Here is a 27,931-nt window from a genome sequence, read left to right as displayed (position 1 = left end):
ACGAGCATTCAGGAGAGCACGTACACGTCGAGGCATGCTGTTCACGAGATTTGCCAAGGTTTGGACAGGAATCGCTTGCCATGCAGATACAATAGTCTGCTGCAGTTCATGCACAGAGGTCGGCTGCTGGTCCAAGTGATCGATTTGACGTGTTAATTCTGCCCACAGGTTCTCTCTCGGATTCATATCCGGGGACATGGCAGGCCACTCCATATGCTCTACACCACGGTCAGAAAGAAAGTGTTGGATCATGCGAGCACGATGAGGCCGTGCATTGTCATCTTGGAAGACAAAGTTTCCTCGAAAGGCTGCACGAGCAAATGGAAGCAATGTTTCTTCCAGAATGGCCCTGTACTTGAACTGGTTCAGGTTTCCATTCAGAACAACCAGGTCAGTTTTGCCCCCTGCATGAAAAGCAGCCCAAACGGTCACCCCACCACCTCCAGCTTGGACTCTTGGCACTATACAATCTTTGTTGTAGGCTTTATGTACTTGTCTGCGCACTCAGACGTGGCCATCTTGACGATAGACCAGAAATCTAGACTCATCACTGAAGATCACGTGATTCCAGTGTCCTGGCTGCCATTGACGGTGCTCTCTGGCCCACTGCAATCGGCGCTGGCGGTGTTGTCTGGTCAGGTGTGGCTTTCTCAGGGGACGCCTGGCAAGATAGCCTGCTTGAACCAGTCATTGGTTGACTAGCCTTCTGGATACAGGCACATTTGCCAGTTGCTGCCACTCAGCCCTAAGCCGATTAGCTGACTTGGTACGGCCATTGCGGACTAACCGGTGCAGCTGGTGATCATCCCTCCTTGTGGTGCTGCGGGGACGTCCTGGCCTAGGTATTGGAGTAGGGACACCCCTCTGAGCATTTCGTTTCAGGATCTTTGACACCTGACCTTGAGTGATGCCATACTGCCGAGCAATAGCACGCTGTTTCATGCCGTAATTTCGTAAAGCCACCACTCCATGACAAACAGCATTGTCGAGTTGACGGACCATCTCCAGAGGAAGCGGCAATAACTTTTGAGGAGGTGCAGCAGTTGTTTTCCACTAATACAGAACGCAACAACCCTTGTATACCCGACTGTGAAGCCAATCATCAAATGCACCTGTCCGTACATTTTGCCACGCCACCTGTGATATAATCCTGGTGTTAACTCCTTGCTGTGACAGACAATCAGTGACATGGTTCTTTTAACAAATAAATCACCAAAGTGTAAAAGAAACTCACCAGATTGATATACTGAGTGAAGACATTAAACCCGTCAAGAAAAAAAAAATATTCCATATTAAATGCCAAGTCTGTATATATATTGTTGCGAATATGGAATTTGGCCTCCATATCCGCTTGTAAATATTCCCCTATTTTCCCCAATACTCCCCAACTATCCCCAATCCCCCATTCCCTAGTCCCATTGTCTGTAAACAACAATCAGTAGAGCCGACCTTCCCCTTATTCCCCCATTAAATGTCGTGCCCAGGTCCACCGCACCACACGTAGACGACTTTCGGACATCTTGCTAGTTATTCTTAGTCTATGTCAGTTAAGGCCTCGTTTCCATTAATTATGACTCTTCGTTGCACCAGAATGTGATTATATGGCATCAGTAGTGAGTTTAGGACCTTTCCCATACCTCCTTCCATCTTCTTCCCCAACAATTACAACAACAACAGAGGAGATGGCGGCGGCGCGGGGGAGGATGCGTCCTCACACCGGCTCGATTAGCGCCATTGACCACGCGCTCCACGGGGTTACCACGGAGGGGCTGGCTGTCAGCTCCTCCTCAAGGGCGGAGCCTGGTAACCCCCCGCACCCAATCAGAAGGGCGGACCGATTCCATCTGGGGCGGCGCTAACGAGCCGAGGGCGTGTCACTCCCCGCCGGATATACGCGGCCCCGCGCCGGATGTGACGAGAGATGCGCCCCCAGCTGGAGAAAGAGGTACCTGCGAGCGCTGAGTCAGATGCGCCCCGCCTGAGAAAGAACGTTGCCTGCGATCGCTGAGAGAGAAAGACCCGCCTGAGAAAGAACGTCCCCTCCGAGCGCTGTGACCTCCCCGCATCTTTGGACCGGACTGTACCCTGCTTTGAGCCAAGAGTGCACCTTGAGCCATCGATACCCGCTTTCCTGCCATCAACCCCCGTGTGAGTCAGCCTTGTCCCGTTTACCTGTCGTCTGTCCGGGGATAAGATAAGCCTGCGTCTAAGTGCCCATCTTTTCTGTGCTTTACCTCTAGCCCCTGTAATCTAACCTTTCCGTACGAATACAATTGAGAATCGAAACATTGGTGTCTGTCATTATAACCCAGCCGGGTGTCTTCTTTTTCTTATTGAGCCAGCGTAACGCGACTTCGTCAACGTCGAGTATAATCGGGTAATTTGTGCGGACACGACGGCCATTCCGCTCGGCCCACTTTAACATCAAAGTCGTGTCTGTAACAATTGGTGTCGAGGAGTGAGATTCGGACCCGGGACTAAATTAGTTAGGCCCAAATTTTGGGAGGGAAAATCGATTCGGAGCGCGTACTGCGCTCGACAAAATCGAGCCGGAGCGCGGTCCCGCGGTTACTGCGCTCGCCGAAATTATAACGAAAAAAAAAAAATTTGGATTTGTTTTACGAAACTCGAATTTTGCAAGTCGCGCTATGGCGGATCAAGGCGGCTGGGGTCCGGTAGCGGAGAGTGAAGCAGGGTCGGTCCAGGACCAAATTGAGGGACATGAGGGACATGAGGAGAGCGAAACAGCGAGGGTAGCAGGCACGCAAAATGGCGCCTCGCAAGAGCGCGCGGTAGCCGAGCCCGCTGTATCAACGGGCTTTAACATGCAGCCGATTGACATACAGGCCCTCATTGCGCAGCTACAGGCAGCTGTACAGATGAGTATGGGGAGCCAAATTGAGCGATTGGGTGAGCGATTGGAGGGCCAAATGGGGGTAATGGGGAACCGGATGGAGGCTCAGAGTGAGCAAATGGGGGTAATGAGGGACGAAGCGAGGGGTACCGGTGAGGGGTTAGACAACGGGATAAAAGAAGTGAAAAATGGGTTAATGGGGGTAGAAAATAGAATGGCTGCCCAGGAGAATCAGATAGAGGGAGTGAAAAATGGGTTAGAGGGGTTAGAAAACAGTATGGAAGGCAAATTGAGGGACATGAGGGACCAAGCGGAAAGGGAAGTTAAACAAATGGAGCAGCAGATAGAGGGGGTCAGAATGGGGGTAGAAACGAAATTGGATGCTCACAGGGAGGAAATGGAGCAGATGAGGGTGGCATCTGGGCAGGAGATGCAAGTGATGGGAGAAGAGATCAGAAGAGGTGTGAGTGAGGAGGTCGGAGGAGTGCGCGAGGAGGTGAGGCACTGTAAGGAGCACATGGAGAAGGAGGTGAGAAAGGGGACTGTAAAGTTACAGGGGGGCATAGAGGTCCTGACGCAGGAGGTGGAACAGCTGACGGAGGGACAAAAAGAACTAACGGAGCAGGTTCAAAGGAACACTGCGGTATTAGGAGGTTTAAAAGCGACACAAAACGACATAAAAAACGACTTGATAGCGACAAAGAGGGAATGTCAGATGGTACGTGAGGGACTGACAACGAGGTTGGACGAGGTGATAGAGGTAATGGAGACGAAGGACCGGCAGGTGAGGACGCACCTGGAAACGGTCAAGGTAGCCTTAGAGGATGAGCTTGAGGAGACGTACCGGGGAATAAAAGAGGTGAAGGACAAATTAGAAGAAGTGGAAGAAGGGGTGAGCGAAATTAAGAAGCGACGGAGAGGGGATAAGAAGGAGATAAAAGAGGAGATAAAAGAATTGGTCCAAAGTCTGTGTTTGGATCGTGATGATGTGCTCATTAACCGGATGAGGGATTCGCAGGTGATGGAGGAGAAACGAAGAGGAAGAGGACCCGGTGTAAGTGGTGACCAATATGGTCGTGCGTATGATGCGCCAGGGGATTTAATAAGCTTGGGGGTCGAGATGGACCCGGGTGTTCGTGAGAGGCCATTGGTGAAGTGTGCGACAGGTCTGGTGTGCGAAAAAAGAGGTGTGCGAGAATGTCCGACCATGGGGTGTGTGCGGAAAAAGTGCACGCCGAGGAGTGAGTGTGCCGTCAAGAGTGAGTTGGTCGAAGCGCGTGTGCGAGGGGGCACAGGGAAGCGCGGTGTGGTGAGTGTTACAGAGGGTGTAACGGGAGAGTGTGCGCGAGAAAGGTGTGTGACGGACAGGTGCATGAGGAAAGAGTGCGCTGTCAAGAGTAAGGGTGAGTGCGCTGTCAAGAATGGTGGTGAGAGTATTGAGAGTGACAAGGAGCGTGAGTTAGTTGTGACAGGTGAGCGAGGATGTACACCTGGGATGGAAGGATGCACACCTGGAATGGTAGAGCGTGAGTGGGAATGCACGCTGGAGTTGGTGGTGAGGCACGTGGTTGGGTGTGCGAATGAGAGCACACCTGTGATTGTCACAGAGGAGGTGACGGAGGAGGGGGCGCGAAGCGGTGTATTGGTGAGGTGTGCGAGCAACGAATGTGTGCCAAAGTGTTCGGTGGTCAGGTGTGTGACCAAGGCTGTGAGTGGAATGGGTGTACCGAGGTGTGTAAGGAAAGGTACGAGGGGCATGGAAACGGCTGGATGTGTGAGCAAGGAACGGGCTGCGGGGTGTAAGCGTCCAGGTGAAGCATCGACGTTAGATGGGGTAGAGTTGAGAACGACTTATAGCCGAATCGGGCCCTCGGTGCGTGCTGGGCCTCGCTTTGAACGGCCGCGTCCGTGCTCCATTAGGCGGAGCGGGCGGCCCGATAGAAAGGGTCGTCATGGCGACCACTTTTTGTTGAGGCATTCCGGCAGGTCGAGATCGGGACATTGGATGGCTCCGTGCCGAGATGGTGCGTGGGATCTCGGCACGGGTAAACCCCCGTCCCTGCACCGAGTGCCGGACGCATCCAGCCGCTGGCACAAAACAACCAGCATCCATTGCTTGGCTTTACGAAGCCGGGCTTTGGACAGGGATTGGCGCACCGAGAGGTATTAGTGAGTCGACTGGGTGATGAGGTTAGTGTTTTGGACCCAAAATTAGAGAAAAACAAAATTTGACGATTGGCAAGGGATTGGCAGTAGTGATTGGCAGATGATGGGCAGTGATTGGCAAATTTTTGATTTATTGAAATTTGATGTGCAAAATTGGTAGTGAGAGACCCCCGATGTGGTGGGATGGCAAATCCACCATCCCTCACAGAAGTGGGGGCAAAGGAGCTATAGCTTATGGGGTGTATGGCAGTGAAAACTAGCCCGGGTGGGTTAGGATATTGTGTGTAGGGATCTAGCGAAGATGACAGTAGGTAACGTTAAGGTTAGTTAGTGACTGATACCTGTAGTGGGGACGCAGGTAGTTTAGTGTGGTTGATAATGACGAGGGAGCGCAATAGTTAAAGGGACGACTGGGAAGCGCAAGTTTCAGAAGGGAGTAGTTAGCTGAGATGATGCTGTGTGTGTGAGGATTGAACAGGTGTGATTGCACAGGTGTGCAACTGGACAGGTGTGTGGGGCAGTGTATGAGTAGTGAGTGTTGTGGATCAGCGCGAATGCGCTTGGGGAGAGAAGGGTGCCGGTGGCACCAGGTGTGAGAGCACAGGTGTGCAAGTACAGGTGTGTGGAGAAAGTTGGAGTAAGTGGTACGGAGTGGTGTGCATGGTGCGAAGGTGTGGATGGGGGAAGAGTGGACCCCTTTCACGAGTACCCGGGGCGGGTAGTGTAAGTGCTAGGTAGAGGGTACAGGTAAGTTGTGGTTGGATATTGGCATTTGTGGTGCGGTTGCAGAATGGTGTTGTGAATGGGTGCATTAGTGTTGTGGAAATGGTGGGGCGTGTAGCCTGTTAGTGTGTGTAGTTGGTTGGGCACTCCACCACTGTGAGGATGTCGGCCAGGTGAGGCCGCAGGTGGGCTCTGGGAGCCGGTAGAGTTGTGGATGGGGCCCGAGGATCCGGAGGATGGACCCGGGTAGCCCAGTGCCAGAGAGGGCACCGAGTGGGGAGAGTGCCAGAGGGCCTTCCCCAGGTAGTTAGGTTAGGGCAAGGAGCAGGTAAGCTCGGAGGCAACTGCAGTGGTGGAGGTGTGCAGGTGGGTAGACCCACTGGGAGAGGTACACGCCGCAGCCCAGAAATTGTGCGAGGGCACCGGGAGATGAATCGGGGGAGTGAGACCCCAAATTGAAGCGCACCACAGTTTGGCCAATGGGAATTGGTTGTTAGAACCCATAGTGTAAGAGGGCCAATGGTTTGGCCGGAGAAATACCCCGGGTAGTGTAAAGTTGTTAAAGTCATTTAGGAGATAGTTAGGATTGATGAACCTGTCGCACCATACGCAGCCACTTACCTGTGGTGATGATGATGACTCCACACCTGTGTTTTCTTTGTTTTGTTGCAGGAAATGAGATTGCTGTGGATTTGTGAGACGCATCACGACGTGGATGAGACATTGGGGTGATTCCATCTCTCCCTCCCTAGGAGGGACTGATGATGAATTGGTAATGGCAAATTTTGATGTGCAGTTGGAGATGGCAAATTTTGATGAGAGTTGAAAATGGCAAATTTGATTGGTTAGGAGGGAGAGAAGACGAATTTGGTTTATGGGAGGAACGGGGAAGACAGTAGGGATGTTTGTTGATTTGTAAAGTAGATGTTTATGGGTAGTGTTGTGTTTTGTGGATACAGTAAGGGGTAAGGGAGGGGCCATGTAGGTTACCTGGTGGGGGGGGGGGGGGGCGTACGATAGGAACGTACCTGTCTCACCTGGTTCCCATGTGCCCCCAGTGTGCATCACCTTACATTGCGTGCACTTTTGCGCCCTTACCACCTTACTCACTTGTCTGCTTCTTTTGTCTCCCACCTCCGAGGATCTGGCTTTGGGGTAGAGAGAGAGGAGAGAGAGGTGCTGGCTGTGCAGTTGTGGGCCTGCACTTTCGCTGTTTGCTGCCGGGATCGATACACCATATGGACCGCAATGTTTGTGGCCACCCACAATGGACCGCAGTTCGTTTGCGGCCAAGCACCACCCGGGGATGGACCTATGGGTCAACGTGGCACCTATGCCATACAGGTGAACCACTTTTAGTTAACACCAAGTGCACCACAAGAAGAGCAAGAGACACCTGCAGGGTTAGGGGTTGTCGAATTTATTTTTATTCCAATGAACAATGGTGACTGCACCGATTGGTGGTGGGGTGGTGCTTTTGATGCTCGGGAAGGGTGCTCTGCACGTTATTAAAGGCCGTCGGCCACAGAGCACTCGTGGGTTGGTGTATCGATGTTGGCAAGCGCGCTCTCTCTATGCATAACATCTGCATGTGTTCCTCCAAAAACAGGTCCTGGATCGTAGTGTAAATAGCAGCGTAGTCTTGTAAATAATGCTCCCTACCGGCTGTATGTGTAGTTTGCGAATTCTTTCCGGATTCGGTTATCCTGTGGGTGTGTTTCTGTGAGGAGAAGGGTGCAACGTCGCAGGGGGACATATTTACTCATTTGTGAATATCTGTAAAACTGTCGCACTCAGGGTAGAGTTAATAGTAGAGGGAACTACATTGCGTGCCACACTAAAGTAGGTAAAAATTTATCGGGTCGGGACGCCCCGAGGGTAGAGAAGGGTGCAATGTTGCGAATATGGAATTTGGCCTCCATATCCGCTTGTAAATATTCCCCTATTTTCCCCAATACTCCCCAACTATCCCCAATCCCCCATTCCCTAGTCCCATTGTCTGTAAACAACAATCAGTAGAGCCGACCTTCCCCTTATTCCCCCATTAAATGTCGTGCCCAGGTCCACCGCACCACACGTAGACAACTTTCGGACATCTTGCTAGTTATTCTTAGTCTATGTCAGTTAAGGCCTCGTTTCCATTAATTATGACTCTTCGTTGCACCAGAATGTGATTATATGGCATCAGTAGTGAGTTTAGGACCTTTCCCATACCTCCTTCCATCTTCTTCCCCAACAATTACAACAACAACAGAGGAGATGGCGGCGGCGCGGGGGAGGATGCGTCCTCACACCGGCTCGATTAGCGCCATTGACCACGCGCTCCACGGGGTTACCACGGAGGGGCTGGCTGTCAGCTCCTCCTCAAGGGCGGAGCCTGGTAACCCCCCGCACCCAATCAGAAGGGCGGACCGATTCCATCTGGGGCGGCGCTAACGAGCCGAGGGCGTGTCACTCCCCGCCGGATATACGCGGCCCCGCGCCGGATGTGACGAGAGATGCGCCCCCAGCTGGAGAAAGAGGTACCTGCGAGCGCTGAGTCAGATGCGCCCCGCCTGAGAAAGAACGTTGCCTGCGATCGCTGAGAGAGAAAGACCCGCCTGAGAAAGAACGTCCCCTCCGAGCGCTGTGACCTCCCCGCATCTTTGGACCGGACTGTACACTGCTTTGAGCCAAGAGTGCACCTTGAGCCATCGATACCCGCTTTCCTGCCATCAACCCCCGTGTGAGTCAGCCTTGTCCCGTTTACCTGTCGTCTGTCCGGGGATAAGATAAGCCTGCGTCTAAGTGCCCATCTTTTCTGTGCTTTACCTCTAGCCCCTGTAATCTAACCTTTCCGTACGAATACAATTGAGAATCGAAACATTGGTGTCTGTCATTATAACCCAGCCGGGTGTCTTCTTTTTCTTATTGAGCCAGCGTAACGCGACTTCGTCAACGTCGAGTATAATCGGGTAATTTGTGCGGACACGACGGCCATTCCGCTCGGCCCACTTTAACATCAAAGTCGTGTCTGTAACAATATATATATATATATATATATATATATATATATATATATATATATATATATATATATATATATATATATATATATTGTTGCGGGTTTGTAATAAAGGTTAATTCCCCCTCTTAGTTACACTACAACATGTAGCCTCGCTTAAGTTCAGTTATTTCTTAGTAAATGTAAGCGTAGTCCTTTCCTGTGTTAGTTTTGCGTTGAGTAGGCCAGTGAAAATTAAGTGTCCTTATGGCGCTTTGGTTTGGTATTGGCGCTGAAATACCACGCGGCAGGCCTGACCAAGTCGACCGAGGCGGAAGGAAGGCGGAGGAGGAGCCATCGGTAAGCACGAGCCACCAATCAGGGCTCGAGGGGAGTGACTTACCACTGCGGCAAGAGGCGGGGTTTGGAACATTCGAGTCGGGCTGGGGCGGGGCCATATAACCCCGTGCCCGAGCCCCCCCGCCTCAGATCGGGGACGAGTTCAGTTGAGGTCCGGAGCAGATGAGTGGAGGATGCGCGTCAGTATTGTCATATTGTATGAACTGAATTACCCTGTTGTACACGAACTTGCCCTGCTCCCCACGCTCAGCGCAGTATTAATCGCGCGCTGTAAAAGACGACCCACGCCGGGCCACAGACGCGCGATTTTCCTCATGCCTGCCTTTGCTTGAATACGCGCTGTGAGTATTTTCCCTCCTGCCTGCCTTCGCCGGGATACTTGCTGTGACCGCCAGAGGGCCACGCCGGGTGAGCTGTTCCTGGAGCGACCGAAGCAGGCGCGTTTGGGCGCGAACATCCTTTCCTCCAGCTCCCCGTGTGTGTAAGTGGGCCCATTGTCTGGGTAGAAGTATAAGATTGATTAAGTTCTGCCCTGTGTCTCTTTCCTTCTACCAATTCCTGTGAATAGTGTAAATAAATCTGTTCTTCCTTCTGATTCGACCGGTTCGTCTTTTCCATCATTGGTCTCGCATGGTACGAATTAGATCGCTCTAATCGGGTTCCTATAGAAAGGTAACAGCACGAGTCACGTGGTACGCATGCCACTCGGGCGTACTCAATCACGCGTGGTTCGTGCGAGACTCGATCCCCGCTGCCGCTGCGGCGTGTGTACTCAAGGTACGTGTGAAATTGTCCCGAAACCCTTTTCCACGTTTGCCCAGAAGTGGCGACTCTGTCTCGCGGTTTCGAAGACCCAAGGAGAAAAAGGGGCTTAATCTCCCCTTTGTAATGGGAACGGGCTTCGAAGATCTGCAACAATTTGGTGTCAGTGGAGTGGGATTTGAACCCTAAAATTTTTTGGGCGAATTGGCTCCAAATTACGAGCGAACGAAATTTAGTTTGTAAAATCCAAATTGTATTCGTACCATGGCTGGCCAAGGCGGTCGAATGCCGGTAGGGGTAGAAAAAGTAGAATTGATAACCCAGGACCTGCATTCACAGTTGGTATTGGAAGCTGAAAAGGGTGCGGCAGCTGGTAACAAAAATGGAGGCGCCTCATACATGGCGGCGAGAGCCGGGCCTGCAGTGCCAATGGATATGGGCCTATTTATGACACAAATGATGGCCTTTATGGTCAAGTCGGGTGAAGAAATGGAAAAGATGAATGGGAAGATGGACGCCCAAAGTGACAAATCCACCCGTGAATTGGGAGAAATGAAAAATGGGTTGGAAAACAAAATGGACACTCAGAGAGACGAAGCAAGGTGTGATATGGAAAAATGGAGGGCAGAATCAAAAAGGGACATGAAAAGGTGGGGGAGGACATTAGGCGCGGGTTGAGCGAGGAGGTCGCAGTGGTACGCGACGGGGTGAAGCAGTGTGAGGAACGCGTGGGGAGCGAGCTTGAGCAAAGGACAGCCAAGTTGACCGGGGATATGGAAATCGCGACGCGGGGTGTAGAAGAGCCGACGGTCGCCGAATTGGACAAATACATTTCATGGGCGCCGGCGGTCGTCGAGGAAAAAGAAACAATTGGGGGAGGAGAGACAGAAGAACCAGAAAATAAATCACGGGAGAAAGTAATGGAATGCGCGCAAAGTCTGTATTTTCACCGTGATACCGGGCTTGCTAACTCAATAAAAACTTTGCAGGTGCGGCCGGGGAAGGAGGACCCCGAGGTGAGTGGAAAAAATGGCGCGAATGTGTTTGGCGCGAACGGGTTTTTGGCGCGCTTGGGAGAGAGACGAGACCCGGGCGTTCGCGGAAGGTCCATTGTGCGGTGTACGAGGGCGACTGCCACGGAGTATGAGAGGGAGTGCGTGGAGCGCGAGAGTGTAGGAAAAGAGTGTGTTACAGAGTGTGTAACGAGGGAGTGCGCACCTGGGGGTGCGGAAAAAGAGTGTGTGATGATTGAGTGTGCGATGATTGAGTGTGCAAAGGAGGAGTGCACACCCGAGAGTGTGGAAAACGTGTGCGATGGCCGAGGAGAGTGAGCGAGAATGCACAACGAAGTGTGTGGGGGGCGCATGTGTGCCTGGTTGTGCGGTAAAGGAGTGTGTGAAGGAAAAATGCACACCAGACTGTGTGTGGGAAAAGTGTGTACTGAAGTGTATGAAAGGTGGAAGTGCGCCGAGGTGTACAGGTACGAGTATGGAGTGTGAGGGAGAATGCACACCAGAGGATGTGGAAGGAGAGTGTGCAGTAACGGGATGTGTGGAAGGCGCGGGGGCGCCTGGGTGTGCGAGTGCGGAGTGGGTCATGAGTAGTGAGGACGCGGCTCAAGCATCGACACCGACCGGGGGGGGGGGGGTAGCGCCTAGCGGGACGGGTAGCAGACGTGAGCCCCTGGTGAGTTTGTGTGCAGCAGGGACCGGAGGGAATCCATGCTGTGTCGGTCTCCCAAGGACCGGCTTGCACGATTCGTACCGGCCCCCGCACTGTGTGGTTGGTGCCATGCCGTGGCGGCAAAGGCAATCGGCGAGGTTCAAGGGGAGGTAGGAGATTTCGGAGCCGCGCACCCTATCGGGTGCTGTGCTCCGGCCGTGGCCGGTTGGGCCATCGTGCGTGGGACCGCGAGGCCCCGCGCCGGGATGGAGCCCTGCACCTTGGCCCATCCATATCTCCTCCCTTGGATCCAAAATGCCGGATGGACACCCCATACAGGCGACCAACCACCCTCATGGATCGCTCGGCCCTTCGGGGTCGAGCCGTGACAATGTACCTCCAGAGATGGAGAGGCTCAGAGTGTAGCGGACTGTGGAGAGCAGTGTAACCCACGTGGGGGAATGGTGGTGTCACCATTCCTCACACAACAGGGCCCATGAGCATTAGTTTAGGGGGATGGCAGTGATAGGCACATGGAGGTGCCAGCAATGGTTGCCTCCATGGGGCACCGAAGCTAGCCGAGGGAGGGCTAGGATAATGTTAGGGTATTAGAAGACCTTAGGGACAGAGATTTAAGTAGTGACACCTGTGCTGCAGTGGGGACGTACGTAGTTTAGATGGTTGTTAAAGAAAAGAGAGTGCATAGTTTAAAGGGATGACGGGGAAGCACGAGTATTAGGGGAAATAGTCAGCTAGATGATGCTGTGTGTGTGAGGAATTGTGTTGAGACAAATGGAATTGCATTGAGGTGTATGGAAAGTAGTGTGTGAGATAAAAGGTGTGTGAGCACAAAAGGTGTGCAAGATATTTGGTGTGTGAAAGTAGTGGTGAGTGGAAATAATTGGTGTGCGAGATAAGTGGTGTGGAATGCTTGGTGTGGAATAGAAGGTGTGGAATGCATGGTGCGAAGTAGTGAATGGGGGGAGGTGGAACCCATTCACGGACGCCCGGGGGTGGGTAGTGTAAAGCCAGGTAGAGTGCATAGGCAAAATTTGTATGGATATTGACACCTGTGGTGTGGGTAGTGGAAACGAAGTGTTTTGTTGGGTGCATGAGTATGTGGAATGGCTGGGCGTGTGGCTTAATTGGTGCGTATGGTTATTGGGGCACTCCGCCACTGGTAGTTTGTCGGCCAGGTGAGGCCGCAGGTAGGCTCTGGGAGCCGGTTAGTTGTAGTTTGAGTGGGGCCCGAGGATCCAAGGGAAGGACCCGGGTTGCCCAATGCCAAGGTGGGCATCAGGGGGTAAAGTGCCAGGAGGGGCCTTCCCCAGTTAGGTAGTCGCAGGAGCAGGTAAGCTTGGGTGGCGACTTCAGTGGCGGGGGTGCGCAGGTAGGTAGACCTGCTGGTAGAGCCACATGACCCAGCCCCGAAATTGTGCGAGGGCACAGGGTGAAAATTTGCGGGAGTGAGACCCAAATTTCAAGGGCACCGCAGTGTGGGCAATGGGAATTCGGGTTCTTAGAACCACATCGTTTAAAGAGGCCGATTGGCAGGGTACGACCCCGGGTAGTTTAAATGAGTTAATGTTACTAGAGTAGTTACGATATGAGAAATCCCTTCGCACCATCCACAGCCAGTCACCAAGGAGGACGAAGCTCCACACCAAGGCTCTGTAAGCCATTTGAGTTGTAAGACGCATCATGATGTAATGTGACATTGTGCTTGTTCCATCCCTTCCTTCCTGGGAGGGATTGGAAGACAAATTTGGAGATAGAGGGGGATATGGGAGACAAGACGTAGAGACGGATTGTGAATACAAGGGGGGCTAGGGTAGTGTAGCCGACGGGGGGGGGGGGGGTATGAACGGTTAGGGACGAGCATGCTTTGCTCGCTCTTCCGCATCCCTCGCACCGCGTTACCTTGTTTTCTATGTGCCACTGTGTGCTTTCCGCTTTGCTTGTTGTGCCTTGTCTCTCCCCCCACCCCAGGATCATTTTGGAGGTGGAACTGTGTAGCACCATCGATCTGTGCAGCATTCCTTCTGCACCTTGCTATATCTGTGCAGCCGAACTGCACAGCACTTTGCTGCCATATCCTTTTGCTGCACCCTTGTTGCACCTGTGCAGCACTTTGCTGCCAACCCCTGTGCTGCACCTTGTTGCACGCATGGACCACAAGCCTTGTGGCCTTGCACCTCTGCTGTGTAGCATTTTGCTGCAAAATCATCTTGCACCTTCGGACCACTTGTTTGAGTGGCATTAATGCCACGCAGTCGGACCACATGAGGTTGGCCCTGCTGGCAAAATAAAAGCATTTTTATGCATTTCATTGTGGTGTGCTCGGCATGAGAAGATGTGTAAGTTTAGATAGCCCTGAAGATTAAAATGGCCTGTATGCCGGTCCGGGGGCTAGCCGGTTTGATATATGCACACAGAAGAAGCAAGAAGCAAGATGCAAGAAGCAAGCAGCAAGTGTCATGATTTATGAGTGTGATTTTGCTGTGTTTTCTCTCCCCTCCAATCTTCTCTTCCAAAAAGAACAGGTCCGGGTCATAGAATTGTAAATAAAATTAAGTTCTGTGTTTGTAAATATAAGAATGCTGCCCACCGGCTATGTGTTTAGTTTGAAATTCCGGAAATACTTGGGTAGTTGTGGGCATTAATCTGTTATGAAGCTGCTCAACGCAATAGGAGGGACATATCTAGTGTTTAAAACTGTCGCACACATGGGTCAGAGCAAATGCTAGGGAGAACCACACCTATGTGTCACATTTAAATGTAAGGTTAATTTTGCTGCACCTTGTTGCTGCAATTAATTTAAATGTAAGGTCATTCTCTACCGGTCGTTCCATTGGTGCTTTCGACTCGGGACGAGGGTGACGAGGGAGGGGTGTAGTGTTGCGGTCTTGTAATAAAGGTTAATTTCCCCTCTTAGTTAGTTACACTACAACATGTAGCCTCGCTTAAGTTCAGTTATTTCTTAGTAAATGTAAGCGTAGTCCTTTCCTGTGTTAGTTTTGCGTTGAGTAGACCAGTGAAAATTAGGTGTCCTTATGGCGCTTTGGTTTGGTATTGGTGCCAAAATACCACACGGCAGGCCTGAACAAGTCGACCGAGGCCGAAGGAAGGCGGAGGAGGAGCCATCAGTAAGCACGAGCCGCTAATCAGGGCTTGAGGGGAGTGACTTACCACTGCGGCAAGAGGCGGGGTTTGGAACATTCGAGTCGGGCTGGGGCGGGGCCATATAACCCCGTGCCCCGAGCCCCCCGCCTCAGATCGGGGACGAGTTCAGTTGAGGTCCGGAGCAGATGAGTGGAGGACGAGCATTAGGATTGAGTCATATCGTATTAACTGAATTACCCCCGTTGTACACGAACTTGCCCTGCTCCCCACGCTCTGCGCAGTATTAATCACGCGCTGTAAAAGACGACCCGCGCCGGGCCACAGCCGCGCGAATTTCCTCCTGCCTGCCTTTGCTTGAATAAGCGCCGCGAGGATTTTCCCTCCTGCCTGCCTTCGCCGGGATACGTGCTGTGACCGCCAGAGGGCCACGCCGGGTGAGCTGTTCCTGGAGCGACCAAAGCAGGCGCGTTTGGGCACGAACATCCTTCCTCCATCTCCCCGTCTGTGTAAGTGGGCCCATTGTCTGGGTAGAAGTATAAGATTGATTAAGTTCTGCCCTGTGTCTCTTTCCTTCTACCAATTCCTGTGAATAGTGTAAATAAATCTGTTCTTCCTTCTGATTCGACCGGTTCATCTTTTCCATCATTGGTCTCGCATAGTACGAATTAGATCGCTCTAATCGGGTTCCTATAGAAAGGTAACAGCACGAGTCACGTGGTACGCATTCCGCTCGGGCATACTCAATCACGCGTGGTTCGTGTGAGACTCGATCCCCGCTTCTGCTGCGGCGTGGGCACTCAAGGTACGTGTGAAATTGTCCTGAAACCCTTTTCCACGTTTGCCCGGAAGTGGCGACTCGGTCTCGCGGTTTCAAAGACCCAAGGAGAAAAAGGGGCTTAATCTCCCCTTTGTAACGGGAACGGCTTCGAAGATCCGAAACAATATATATATATTATATATATATATATATATATATATATATATAAATATATATATATAGTATATATATATATATATATATATAGGTGTGTGTGTGTGTGTGTGTGTGTGTGTGTGTGTGTGTGTGTGTGTGTGTGTGTGTGTGTAATGTTACCGATAGACTCCTAAACGGAGAGGCTTACGTGCTTGATATTTGACATAGACATGGCCATTGAGCGTGGGACGAACATGGCCGAACTCAAAATATTTGACGATCCATATTTTTATTCATATTTACCTCAGCGCATTTCAGCGAAGTACCCGCTAATCTCAGCCGGTTCCAGAGCAGCTCGCTGATTCGCTCAGAGCGAATGTACGGGTTGGGAATGTGCGGGTCTCCCTTCCCCGCCCGGCAACGCCGGTACTGGAGGACGTCACAGGATCGGTGAGTCTCCAAAATCCGCTTCGTGCTGTTGCGAATATGCAGGACTATGTCCGATTGTTGTGCTGCTCTCCGACCATGAGAACTGCAACGTCATTGTTGACTGGCCATCCCCTTCCCTCCCCCTTCCCCCTCCGTCCCCCCTTCCCTTCCCCCTCCACCCTACCCCTCCCTTCTCCCCTCCCCCTCCATTTTTCCCCTCCCCCTCCTTTTCCCCCTCCCCCTCCCTTTTCCCCCTCCCCCTCCCTTTTCCCCCTCCCCTCCCTTTTCCCCCTCCCCCTCCCTTCCCCCTCCACCCATTTCCCCCTCCCCCTCCCTTTTCCCCCTCCCCCTCCCTTTTCCCCCTCCTCCTCCATTTCCCCCCCTCTCCCTTTCCCCCTCCCCCTCCCTTTTCCCCCTCCTTTTCCCCCTCCCTTTTCCCCCTCCCCCTCCCTTTTCCCCCCTCCCCCTCCCTTTCCCCCCTCCCCCTCCCTTTCCCCCCTCCCCCTCCCTTTCCCCCCTCCCCCTCCCTTTCCCCATCCCCCCTCCCCCTCCCCTTCCCCCTCGCCCTTCCCCCCCTCCCCTCCCCCTCCACCCCTCCCCCTCCTACCCACTCCCTCTCCCCCCTCCCACCCCCTCCCATCCCTCACCCTCCCCATCCCCCCCTCTTCTCCCTCTCCCCTCCCCCTCCCACTCTTCTCCCCTCCCCCCCGTTCTCCCTCCCCTCCCCTCCCCCCCGTTCCCCTCCCCCCTCCCCTCTTCCCTTCCCCCTCGCCCTTCCCCCCTCCCCTCCCCTCCACCCTACCCCTCCCCCTCCTACCCACTCCCCCTTCCCCCCTCTCCCCCCTCCCACCCCCTCCCATCCCTCACCCTCCCCATCCCCCCCTCTTCTCCCCTCTCCCCTCCCCCTCCCACTCTTCTCCCCTCCCCCCCCGTTCCCCTCCCCCTCCCCTCCCCCCCGTTTCCCTCCCCCCCGCCCGGCAATGCCGTGTACTTCTGCTAGAAGAGAAGTACCTGCTTTGTACCTGATTTGAAGGAGGAGCGGGTACTTGCGAAATTTTACTTGCCAGCCTTTTACTTGCCAGCCATTTTTATCAAATGCGGTTTAAATTAATGCAAAATCCCCAAAAATCACAATATTTGACCTTGGAATTCAAAATTGAGGGTGGCATCCACCTACATGTTCTTCCTCGTCATACGAATGATTGATCTAATATGGATACCTGCCATTAAAAAAACAATGCCGTTAATTGTTTTTTTTCTGGAAGACTTTCTAGTTCGGCTGCCATCACGTGTGTCATTCAGTTTTCTTATTTCTTCTGCAACTTCAAAGGACCCGCATTCTCCATCTTTGGTGGCTTCGCTAGGTCACCTATCGGTGTCTGTTTACCTCAAAAAGAAGGTTTTACCTTTTTTTACCTTCTATACCTTTTTTTTAAACCTTTTACCTTCCCCCCCCCCCCCCCCCTTTTTTACCTTCTGTTTACCTTTTTTTATTTTACCTTGCTTTACAACTTCAAGGAACTCCATGTTGAATAATCTCTCAGGAACATGGACACAGATAATCTGTAAAACAATCAAATCAAATCAAATGAAGGGAGTTGTCTTTAACGCGAAGAATCTTTACTTTATTGATGCTTTATGGATGAGTTTAATCGACAGCCACTCAATATTTGACCCAAATATAAATAAATCAAGAACTCTTGTAATTGGTTAAACTTGCATTGCAGGTGTCAAATGTCTAAAATATTGAATATCGAAATAAACATGATTATTGTTTCATCGTCATTGTTATATGTATTGTGTCATGGAAATGCACATCATTGCATAACTGGTTCATTACAACATGTCACGGCATGCTCCACACATCATTCAATTAAAAAATATATATCTACAGGAAAAACAAAATCTAATTTGCCCACAAACTTTTTCAGCCCCAAATTTCTAAAGCGCCGTTTTCCGAGTGGCATCCGGCCTTGCGCCGTTGCGTCGCCATCTGCAATACAAACGAAGCCCGGATGCCGAGCGGTAACATTATTAGGCCTAAAATTCCTTAACGAAGCATGTATTCTGGGTCTACTGAAGAAGGAATATAGATTCCTCATAATCCATTGTTTCACTTAGCAGCCCAACTTCTGAAGCTAATTAACACTCTTCGCTTCTCTATCAATTTCCAAGCTCTCGAACCCTGCACTCGTGCACTATCTATCACTTCTCTATCGATTTGTACCCCTCACGCGCGAAGCGTAAAGCAGGGTTAAGCGATCGGTTGAATGTGTACGTGTCTGCGTTTTTTCTCGGCAAACGTTGAGATCCGATTGACGTGTAAATTTGCAACGTAGGAGCGCCTCCTCCTGTAGAAACATTTGGTGATAAATACGACGTCATAGGTCACGTGGTACAGACGCCATCTTGGAAAGTCGTCGCACCTCCATATCTCCGAAACCGCTCGATGGTAAAAATTTAAACAAGGCTCATTGTCCAGTACTCACCATGGACGTGGACGTGGAATTTTCCCCATAGGAGCGCCGCCACGGACCACGTGGTACAGGCGCCATCTTGGAAAAACCGAAAAACGTTGCATCTCTATATCTCCGAAACCGGTCCATGGAAAAATTGGAACATGGCTCATTGGCAAGAACTTCCGCATGGGGAATAGGTATCGTTAACGATGACGTCACTAGTGCCTTAATCACAACGTCATAATTCAACAAGTACAAGGCTTAGTCTGATAAGTTTTAAATTTATAGAGTGTGATCTATGCAACAATTATATTGGAGAATGTAAATGTGTGATGTCATTGGTCACGTGGTCTGGCAGCCATATTGGATCAAAGGAAAAGAAAACCTTAAAAAAACAAAAAACAGAAGAGTTGGCTCGCACCAAGATGTTTGCGCGAGGTAAGTATTCTATGAATACCATCTAGTTTGATCTGTAGTAGTGCAGGCCAGGGCAGTCTTCTGAAACAATCAAATTCTGCCTCTCAAGTTGGAAAAAATAAATAAATAAAACTTCTACCGACTTGCTGCTTGGCGTAAAGAACGTTTGCAGGAGGCGATGTTCCGTTGATTGCGAAAAGAGCAAATGTGGATTGGATCATAAAGTGTTTGTCTGTTCAACATGACATTTTCACAAGCTCACCCAAAGTGAACAAAGGACCATAACAAAAAGGTCACACAAACGGTGTACAATTCCCCAGTGTTCTTTTACAGGCATACAGTGTTATTGGAAACAGTTCGACTGTTTAAAGTTTGCACAAAGTAGGAAAGACCACATGGAAAAAGCAATATCTGCAGCAGTTTATAAAATGTCAAAATGCCCTGAGAGGGAGCAGGAGGGAGAGATAGAGAAAAGTAAAATGAAAGGTAAAATCACTCGATCAGCATTTTTGAAGGCATTGACCACGGAGATCACACGAGGTCCAGAGGCAGCTGCTCACTACTGCATGGCAAAGACACAGGTTAAGGTAACCCTGAGGTGAGAGAGAGAGAGAGAGAGAGAGAGAGAGAGAGAGAGAGAGAGAGAGAGAGAGAGAGAGAGGCAGTAACTCCAAAATCTCAACCAAGCATCAATGGCCTCATCCGACATGTTGACTTTTGGGTTACCAAGGACGAAGACTCTTGGTCTTTCCTAATCCTGGTGCATACAAAATATCTAGAAGATGTGAACAAAGGGAATAAGGTTGAGTGCAAGCCATCAATTGGTACTTGCCTATTGGTGTCATGTTTCACACTTTGACCATGACATGCCTCGAAAACCATGATAGCGGCACGACCATTGTACACGTCATTGGGTGTGCTGATGCTGAGAAGTCTGAGAATCCTTTTTTCGAGGAGTAATGGATGATAAGCTCCTGTGGAGCATTCCCTCATCCACAAGTTCTGGTGATAATGGCACAAATCTGTGAACCGAACTGAAGGGAGAAACTCGTATGCCTCAACTTCATCACATAGCCAAAGCATCAGCATAAGTCCTGAGGAGAAAAGAGAAAAGCAATATGAGACCTGATCATCATCATCATTTTGTATGCAGCCTATGGCTACACACACACACACACACACACACACACACACACACACACACACACACACACACACACACACACACACACACACACACACAAACACACACACACCTAAACACACACACACATACATATACACACACACACACACACACACACACACATACACACGCACATACACACACATGAACATACATACACACGCACATACATACATACACACATACACACGCACATACATATAAACGCACATACATACATACACACACATACACACACACACACACACACACACACACACACACACACACACATACACACGCACATACACACACGAACATACATACACACGCACATACATACATACACACATACACACGCACATACATACACACACATACATACACACACATACATACATACACATACATACATACACACACACACACACACACACACACGCACATACATGCACACGCACATACATGCACACGCACATACATGCACACGCACATACATACACACGCACATACATACATACATACATACACATACATACATACATACACTCACACACATACATACATCCACAGTGGCGTAGTGATTGGTCGGGGGGGGGGGGGGGGGCGACCACACCAGGCACGCAGTGGATGGGGCGCCAAATGAGACCCTCAAAAAACTGTTTCATGCTCCATTTGTTTGTATTGTACATACATTATAATACAACTAGAACGCCACTCAGTAGAGCGCATACTCCCGCCGTGGGTGGCCGCTGCTGAGCCCTATCTTCCAATGGTAAAAAAATCCTTCAAAAAATTCCTGGATCCAGAATAATATCCTGAGCTTCACCAAAAACGAATCAATTCTTCCTTATCCCAAGGGCAATCATCCCACCAACTTTCATCCAAATCCGTTCGGAACTTTTCCATATATCTTGTTCACGAAAACACAAACATATGAACACACACACACACACACACACACACACACACACACACATGGACGGACACGATCGAATGCATTAGTCCCTGGCCATTAACCATTAACCGATTCAAACGTTTACCGGATTCGAACCATTTACAGATTCAAATGTTGACCGGATTCGATTTTATTTTACCGGATTCAAACCTTTACTGTGTTCGAACCATTGCCCTATTCACGTCTTACATTATGTTTCTCAGGCCTTTACAGGATTCGAACCATTTATCGGATTACCATAGTCCATAATTTACCCTATTTACGCATTCGCCTTTTGTACAAAGAAATCCACAACATCCCCCATTTTTGTAATGGTACAATCCTAACTTTGAATCGGGTAAAGGATAAAGGGTGCTAACTTCACGGACATCTCTCATTGTAAATAAATCCGTGTTCCGGTGTTGCTGCTGCGTAGATCTCTCATCTTGTATAATGAGATTTAATATGCACTCGGTAACATGGAGATCGCCCATTGGCCCAAGGGATGGATGGGTGCAACTGTTGGACATTTGTTATTTAATTACGTCGATCAAATCTCGATATCTCACGGTGTATGTTCCAATCAGCAACGGCCAGGATCACGGGTCAAGTGAGTTCTTTAACTTCCTTGTCTTCCTCTGCTGCTCTGTCTCATCAAGCTCTAGTCTCTATGCCATAGAAATACCACACCTTGCTACATGCATGTTTGATGTAGTTTTTGTTAACTACCTTGTAGCATACCTATCTGCTCTAGAGTCCCTGTATAAAGAGAGTTGCGCCATGCGCTGACCCGAGATTTCTGGTCACGTGATTTCGTGGCGCCATTTTGTGTCTAACTTCACCGTGCGTGAACGTCAGCTTGGTACGGGAATGTTGTTTATTGCCAAACAAAATGACTGGTTGTTCTGCTTTTGGTTGTTCAAACCAATCTGGGAAATATAAGATGTATAGATTTCCATGTATAGATGAAGTGTTGGTCTGGTCAGAGTGTTGTATTACGGGCAGAGTTTTCTTACGGTCTGAATGTATGAATCATGTTCTGTACTGAATGTATGAACCAAGTTTTGTACTGAATGTTTACTGTGTTGGCCTCATCGTGTTCCTGGTGAAATTAAACAAGTTATGGTGAATACGACGTCGTATCTGTGCTTTTCCATATCTGTTCGACTAGACGAACCGTGCACACTGCAGGTATTTTTAAAAGTTTTTTCTCTGTTTAATTACGGCTTGGCGCAGTCGAAAATTAAGTGTTAATTAAGTCGCCAGCTATGAAACATATTAATCGATCAGGCAATATCCATCAGAGTTCTGGGCAAGGGTGTAGTAATAAATGAACGTCCGAAATGTAATAAATGTAATAAATGTAATAAACCGAACGTCCGAAATAATGTAAACGTCCGAATGTAATAAACCCGGCCAAAGCGCCCCCTGGCGATCGGCGGCGTCCGGGGTGCAGGGATGCCAGGTGGGATGCCCCTGGCTGCCCCTTGGATGGGTGCAGGACCGGGGGGCGGCGTGGCGGCGGAGCTGGGCGGTGCCGGGGGTCCGCCCGCAGGGGGGCGGCCCCGACGTGGGGGTCGGGCCACTGGCGGTGGATGGTCCACGTCGAGGTGGGCCGGCTTGAGGTGGTCTACCGAAACGCGGTCGGGAGTACCGCCGATGTCCAGGGTGAAGTGCTTCGACCCGGTCTCCAGCACGCGGAAAGGCCCGTCGTACGGGGGCCGCAGTGGTGTCCGGTGGGCATCGTGGCGGACGAAGACGTACTCCGCCGTGCGAAGCTCCGGGGCGACGTGCGGCGGTGGGTGCCCGTGGCATGCCGTTGGCACCGGGGCGAACCTCTGGGTGGTCTCTTGCAGAGCGGAGCGCTGCTGTGCCGCGGACCATGGTGCCGTGGAGTCGGGGAGGAACTCGCCCGGCACCCGCAGCGGTTGCCCGAAGACCAACTCTGCCGCGGATGCGCGCAGGTCCTCCTTGGGCGCCGTCCGGAGGCCCAGCAGGACCCAGGGGAGCCTGTCGACCCAGCCACCGTCGCGGAGGGTGGCCCGGAGCGCGGCCTTCAATGAGCGGTGAAATCGCTCACACAGGCCGTTAGCCTGGGGGTGGTAGGCCGTGGTTCGGTGCAGCCGGACCCCGAGCCCCTGCGCGACCGCCCCCCAGAGCGCCGAGGTGAACTGGGGGCCGCGGTCGGACGAGATGTCTGAGGGGGCGCCGAACCGGGCGACCCAGGTGGCGATGAAAGCCTGCGCGACATCGGCCACCGTTGTCGACGCCAAGGGCACGGCCTCCAGCCACCGGGTGGTGCGGGCCACCATGGTGAGGACGTGGGTGAAACCCCGCGAGGGGGCAGAGGTCCCACCAGGCCCACGTGGACGTGGTCAAACCGGCGTTCCGGCACCGTGAACGGGGCCAACGGGGCCTGGGTGTGCCGGTGCACCTTGGCGCGCTGGCACGCGAGGCACGTCCTGGCCCAGCCGCGGACGGCCTTCCGGAGGCCATGCCAGACGAACTTGTCGGCGATCAGCCTTTGGGAGGCCCTCGCGCCCGGGTGGGACAGGCCGTGGATGGCGTCAAACACCTGGCGCTGCCAGCCCGCGGGCACGATGGGGCGAGGACGCGCGAGGGAGACGTCGCACAAGAGGGCCGCGCCCGCGCCGTCGAACGGCACCTCGGTGATGCGGAGGCCCGTGACGGCGGTCCGCAAGGCCTGGACGTCGGGGTCAGCGGCCTGGTCCGCTGCCATCCGGGCATAGTCGATGCCGAGGTGGACTGCGTGGGCGACGGCCCAGGAAAGGCAATCCGCCACCGGGTTGTCCTTCCCCGCGACGTGCTGGATGTCCGTCGTGTACTCGGACACGGCTGAGAGGTGACGCTGCTGCCGGGCCGACCACGGCTCGGTGACCTTGCCCATCGCGAAGATCAGCGGCTTGTGGTCGACGAAGGCCGTGAACGCACGGCCCTCGAGCAGATGGCGGAAGTGCCTGACCGCCAAGTGAAGCCCGAGCAACTCGCGGTCGAAGGTACTGTAACGGCGTTCGGGCGGGTGAAGCTGCCGGCTAAAGAACGCCAGCGGTTGCCACGCTCCATGCACCCATTGCTCGTGCACCGCGCCCACCGCGTAGTCCGAGGCATCGGTGGTGAGGGCGATCGGTGCATCGGGCGCCGGGTGCGCGAGCATGGTGGCGTTAGCCAAGGCGAGCTTCGCGCCCGTGAACGCCGTGTCCATCTGCTCGGTCCAGGTAACGTCGCCTTTGCCCGGCTTACCTCGGAGAGCTTCGTGCAGGGGGCGCAGGAGCTGGGCGATACGGGGCAGGAACCGATGGTAAAAGTTCACCACGCCCAGGAACTCCTGCAGCCCTCTGATCGTGCGGGGGCGCGGAAACCCCTTCACCGCCTCCACCTTGGCCGGCAGGGGGACGGCTCTGTGCCTGGTGACACGGTGCCCCAGAAAATCGATTATGGCGGCGCCGAACCGGCACTTTGCGGGGTTCACAATCAGGCCATGCTGGCCCAGGCGTTCGAAGAGCGTGCGGAGGTGGCGTAGGTGCTCTTTGCGGGATGCGCTGGCGACGAGGATATCGTCCAGGTAGACGTAGACAAAATCCAAGTCGCGCAGGACGCTGTCCATCAGTCGCTGGAACGCCTGAGCCGCATTCTTCAGACCGAAGGGCATGCGCAGGAACTCGAAGAGTCCGAATGGCGTGATGACCACCGTCTTCGGGACGTCCTCCGGCCTGACGGGGACCTGATGGTAGCCGCGTATGAGGTCCACCTTCGAGAAGAAGGACATACCCGCCAAACGGGCGGAAAAGTCCTGAATGTGCGGGACGGGGTAGTGGTCAGGAGTCGTGGCGTCATTGAGACGGCGATAGTCCCCGCACGGTCGCCATCCCCCGCCGGGCTTCGGCACGATGTGCAGCAGCGACGCCCAAGCGCTCTCTGAGCGCCGAACGATGCCGAGTCGCTCCAGGGTAGCGAACCCCGCTTTTGCCACCGCCAGCTTCGTCGGCTCGAGGCGGCGTGCCCGGGCGTAGACCGGTGGCCTGACGGTGGGGATGTGATGGGCCACCCCGTGCTTGACGGCCCCCGCCGAGAAGGTGGGCCGCGTGAGGGCCGGGAAGCCGGCGAGGAGGCGGGTGAATGCGTCCGCTGCCGGAAGCGTACAGACCAACGTGGCCGGAACCGAACCGTTCGGCAAGCCGCTTGGCAAGCCGCTCGTTGAGCTGCTCGACGAGCTGGGCAACGCACAAGCGAGCGAGCTGAACGTCTTGGCCTGGACAAGACGTCTGTGCTTGACGTCGACCAGGAGCCCATTAGCGCACAGGAAGTCCACGCCAAGCAGTGCCATGGGCACGTCGGTGGTGACGAACGTCCATCGGAAAACCTGCCCTCCGAACCGCAGAGAGAGGCAGCGTTTTCCGTACGTACGGATGGGCGTCTCGTTCGTGGCAAGCAGCGCGGGGCCCCCACCCGCGGCATGCTTGTCTGACGTGCCGGCGGGAACGACACTCACCTGCGCTCCCGTGTCGCACAGGTAACGGCGCCCGGAGAAGGTGTCCGTTATGCACAGCAGGCTGCTCGAACGGCCGGCGCTCATCGCCACTATTGAGTGCCGGCCCGGGCGTTTCCCGACCTGTTGAAGGAGCATGGCGGATGACACTGCCGAGCTTCGTGGCCGAACTTGGCGTGGAACCAGCACCAAGTGGTGGAGCTGGAGCAGCGCGGCTGGCTCCGCCAGGCCGGTGGAGTTGGCGGGTTTCCCCGCGGTGGCGGTTTTCGCCACGGCGGTGGGCGGGGCGTGGCGGCGGTCACGAGGTGCGTATCAGCATGCTGCGTATGCTGTATAAGCTGATGCTGTGGATCAGCAGCATCAGCAGCATCAGCAGCATCAGCCACGAGGGCCGTGACGGCCACGCCGACTCTCGCCCGCGTGTCCGAAGCGGCGAAGTACTTGTCCGCCTCGGCTGCCAATGCTCGGGGTTCCGTTAGCCCGGTCCCGGCCAACGCGAGGCGAACCTGCGCTGGAAGTTGGCGACGGAAAAGCGCCCGGAATAGAGAACCGGGGGCTTCGTCGCCCAACAGTGACAGCATATGGTCCATTCGGACCGATGGGCGCGTGTCACCGAGCTCGGGGAGATCCAGGAGGCGGTCGGCCCGTGCGTCGTCCGTGAGGCCGAACGTGGCTAGGAGTAGCCGCTTGAGTGCCTCGTACTTGTGGCCGTCCGGTGGGTGGCGAAGGACGGACACAACTCGAGCGGCCGTGCCGGGCCCGAGGGAGGCGACGACGTGGCAATAGCGCGTGTCATCGCCGGTGAGGCGCCGAAGCTGAAATTGGGCTTCGGCCTGGACGAACCAGACTTCGGCCTGAGCCTCCCAAAATTCGGGAAGTTTGATGAAGTTGGCCATGGCAATGGTGTCGCATGTGGAAGGATCGCTCCGGCAGATCCAACGTCGAGGGGGTCACCAGTAAAGCGCGGCGTTACGCACGCTGCTTGCGAGCAAGGAGGAAACAGACAAGCGGTAACTTATAAGCGTCTTTATTTCAGGAGCTCACTGTAACACTAGCCCGCTCTGGGCTGCGCGCCCCGTGTATATCCTCAGGCCACGCCTACCCCTCGGGCGTGGCCCTCGCCCACTTGGTGCGCGGAATGATGTCACCACGCCAGTGGGCTTTTGTGTCCGCCACAAACGTTTCAATCTTACTAGATGCCGATGACGTTTTCCTTATGTCAGAGACAGAAGCTGACTTGCAGCTTGTTAAATCATTACAATGGAAATTGAATATAAATGTCGATAAAACTAAAGTTGTACACTATAGAAATATGGCAATACCACGTACAGAATTTGTTTTAAGTGTGTTAGACTATATGTCGGCTGGAAGTCCTACACCGGAATTGCTCTCGGCACCCTTTAAAAAATATTGGATATGCCCACACTCCTTTCTAAAAGTTATTAAAATTCAGAGAACGACAGCATTGGTTTGTCTTACTTATAATGTTAGCTCTTATATGCAGTGTTGGCTTGTAATATGCATTGCCATACCACTTTTAATATCACCACACAGCTCTTTTTCACGGCAATAGCTGAGTTTTTGACAAAACAAATATCACCTGTATGTAATAATAAGACTAAATATGTGTAGTAAATTTTTTTTTAGCAGGTTTAGAATATATCACCCCATATCGCGAATGTACATGTATATCTAATCCGACACACTTAGACACAAAATGGCGTCCAAATTTGAGTTGACACAACTCTCTATATACAGGGACTCTAGTCTGCTCTACTGCTTCAGCACTAGTTTACCTTTCACCAAGCCCAGGTCTGCTGGGACCAGGGCGGGGACTATACGTTCGTTTTATTATTGCCAAATGATACGAATACTATTATTGTTGTTAATATTATTAGTATTAATAAATGCTTTGTTGCAATGTTATCATTGTTTTTGTTATTTCATTTTTAATAGGAATACCATGCCATGGAAGGACCTATTAAACTACTCTATACACCTTAAAATGGCGCGTGTTTAGAGACATTGGAATTCTTCCGGATTCTTTGTAGTTAATAAGACGAATCATCTCAGGAGATCATCTCTATTATATTAGCCGTAGGTGATTCTGTCTGTCTGTTGGACGTCTGTCCGGGGGTGTGGCTTACTCGGTTTGCACTTGCAGAGTAGCTCCACCCACTCCTTCTCGAATAGCTTTGAGGCCTGTTTAGTTAGGCCTGTGCTGTCTTTCTATCTCACACGGGTTTATTTCAATTCTAATTCGATATATCATTTCATTTTTTGCAGTCGCTAACATAGTTTTAGACTCGGTTGAAAAAAAACGGGAAGAAAATCCGATCCGATCCTTCGGATCTTGAGTCTCTCTCACGCCTTTATCTCCAATCTAACTCACCATCTGATTTCATTTTTATTGATGGTTTTAGACTCGGTGTCAGCAACGCGGGAAAACGCAGAGATATATTTTTTAAAAT

At 52.3% G+C, this 27,931-nt stretch overlaps 1 protein-coding gene across 14 annotated transcripts in view; it reads right to left on the bottom strand.

The window, feature by feature from the left end:
- Nucleotides 1-17,573: 17,573 nt before the first annotated feature.
- Nucleotides 17,574-27,931, bottom strand: part of ST6GAL2 (ST6 beta-galactoside alpha-2,6-sialyltransferase 2) — an 86,636-nt gene continuing 76,278 nt past the window's right edge. For 8 of the 14 annotated variants that reach the window (XM_068117339.2, XM_068117337.2, XM_068117335.2 and 5 more), the window contains one exon: nucleotides 17,574-19,945. In XM_068117339.2, coding sequence (XP_067973440.2) covers nucleotides 19,530-19,945 — 416 coding nt within the window. In that variant the 3' untranslated portion in view covers nucleotides 17,574-19,529. The remainder of the gene's footprint in view (nucleotides 19,946-27,931) is intronic. The other 6 variants (XM_078777918.1, XM_078777920.1, XM_078777919.1 and 3 more) reach the window with 2 other exon arrangements.

This window comes from Myxine glutinosa, chromosome 5 (genome assembly GCF_964187855.1).
Source record: "Myxine glutinosa chromosome 5, kmMyxGlut1.1, whole genome shotgun sequence".
Classification (NCBI taxonomy): Eukaryota; Metazoa; Chordata; class Myxini; order Myxiniformes; family Myxinidae; genus Myxine; species Myxine glutinosa.
Note: the sequence above shows the minus strand (reverse complement) of the source record. Positions and strands in the feature narration are given on the sequence as shown.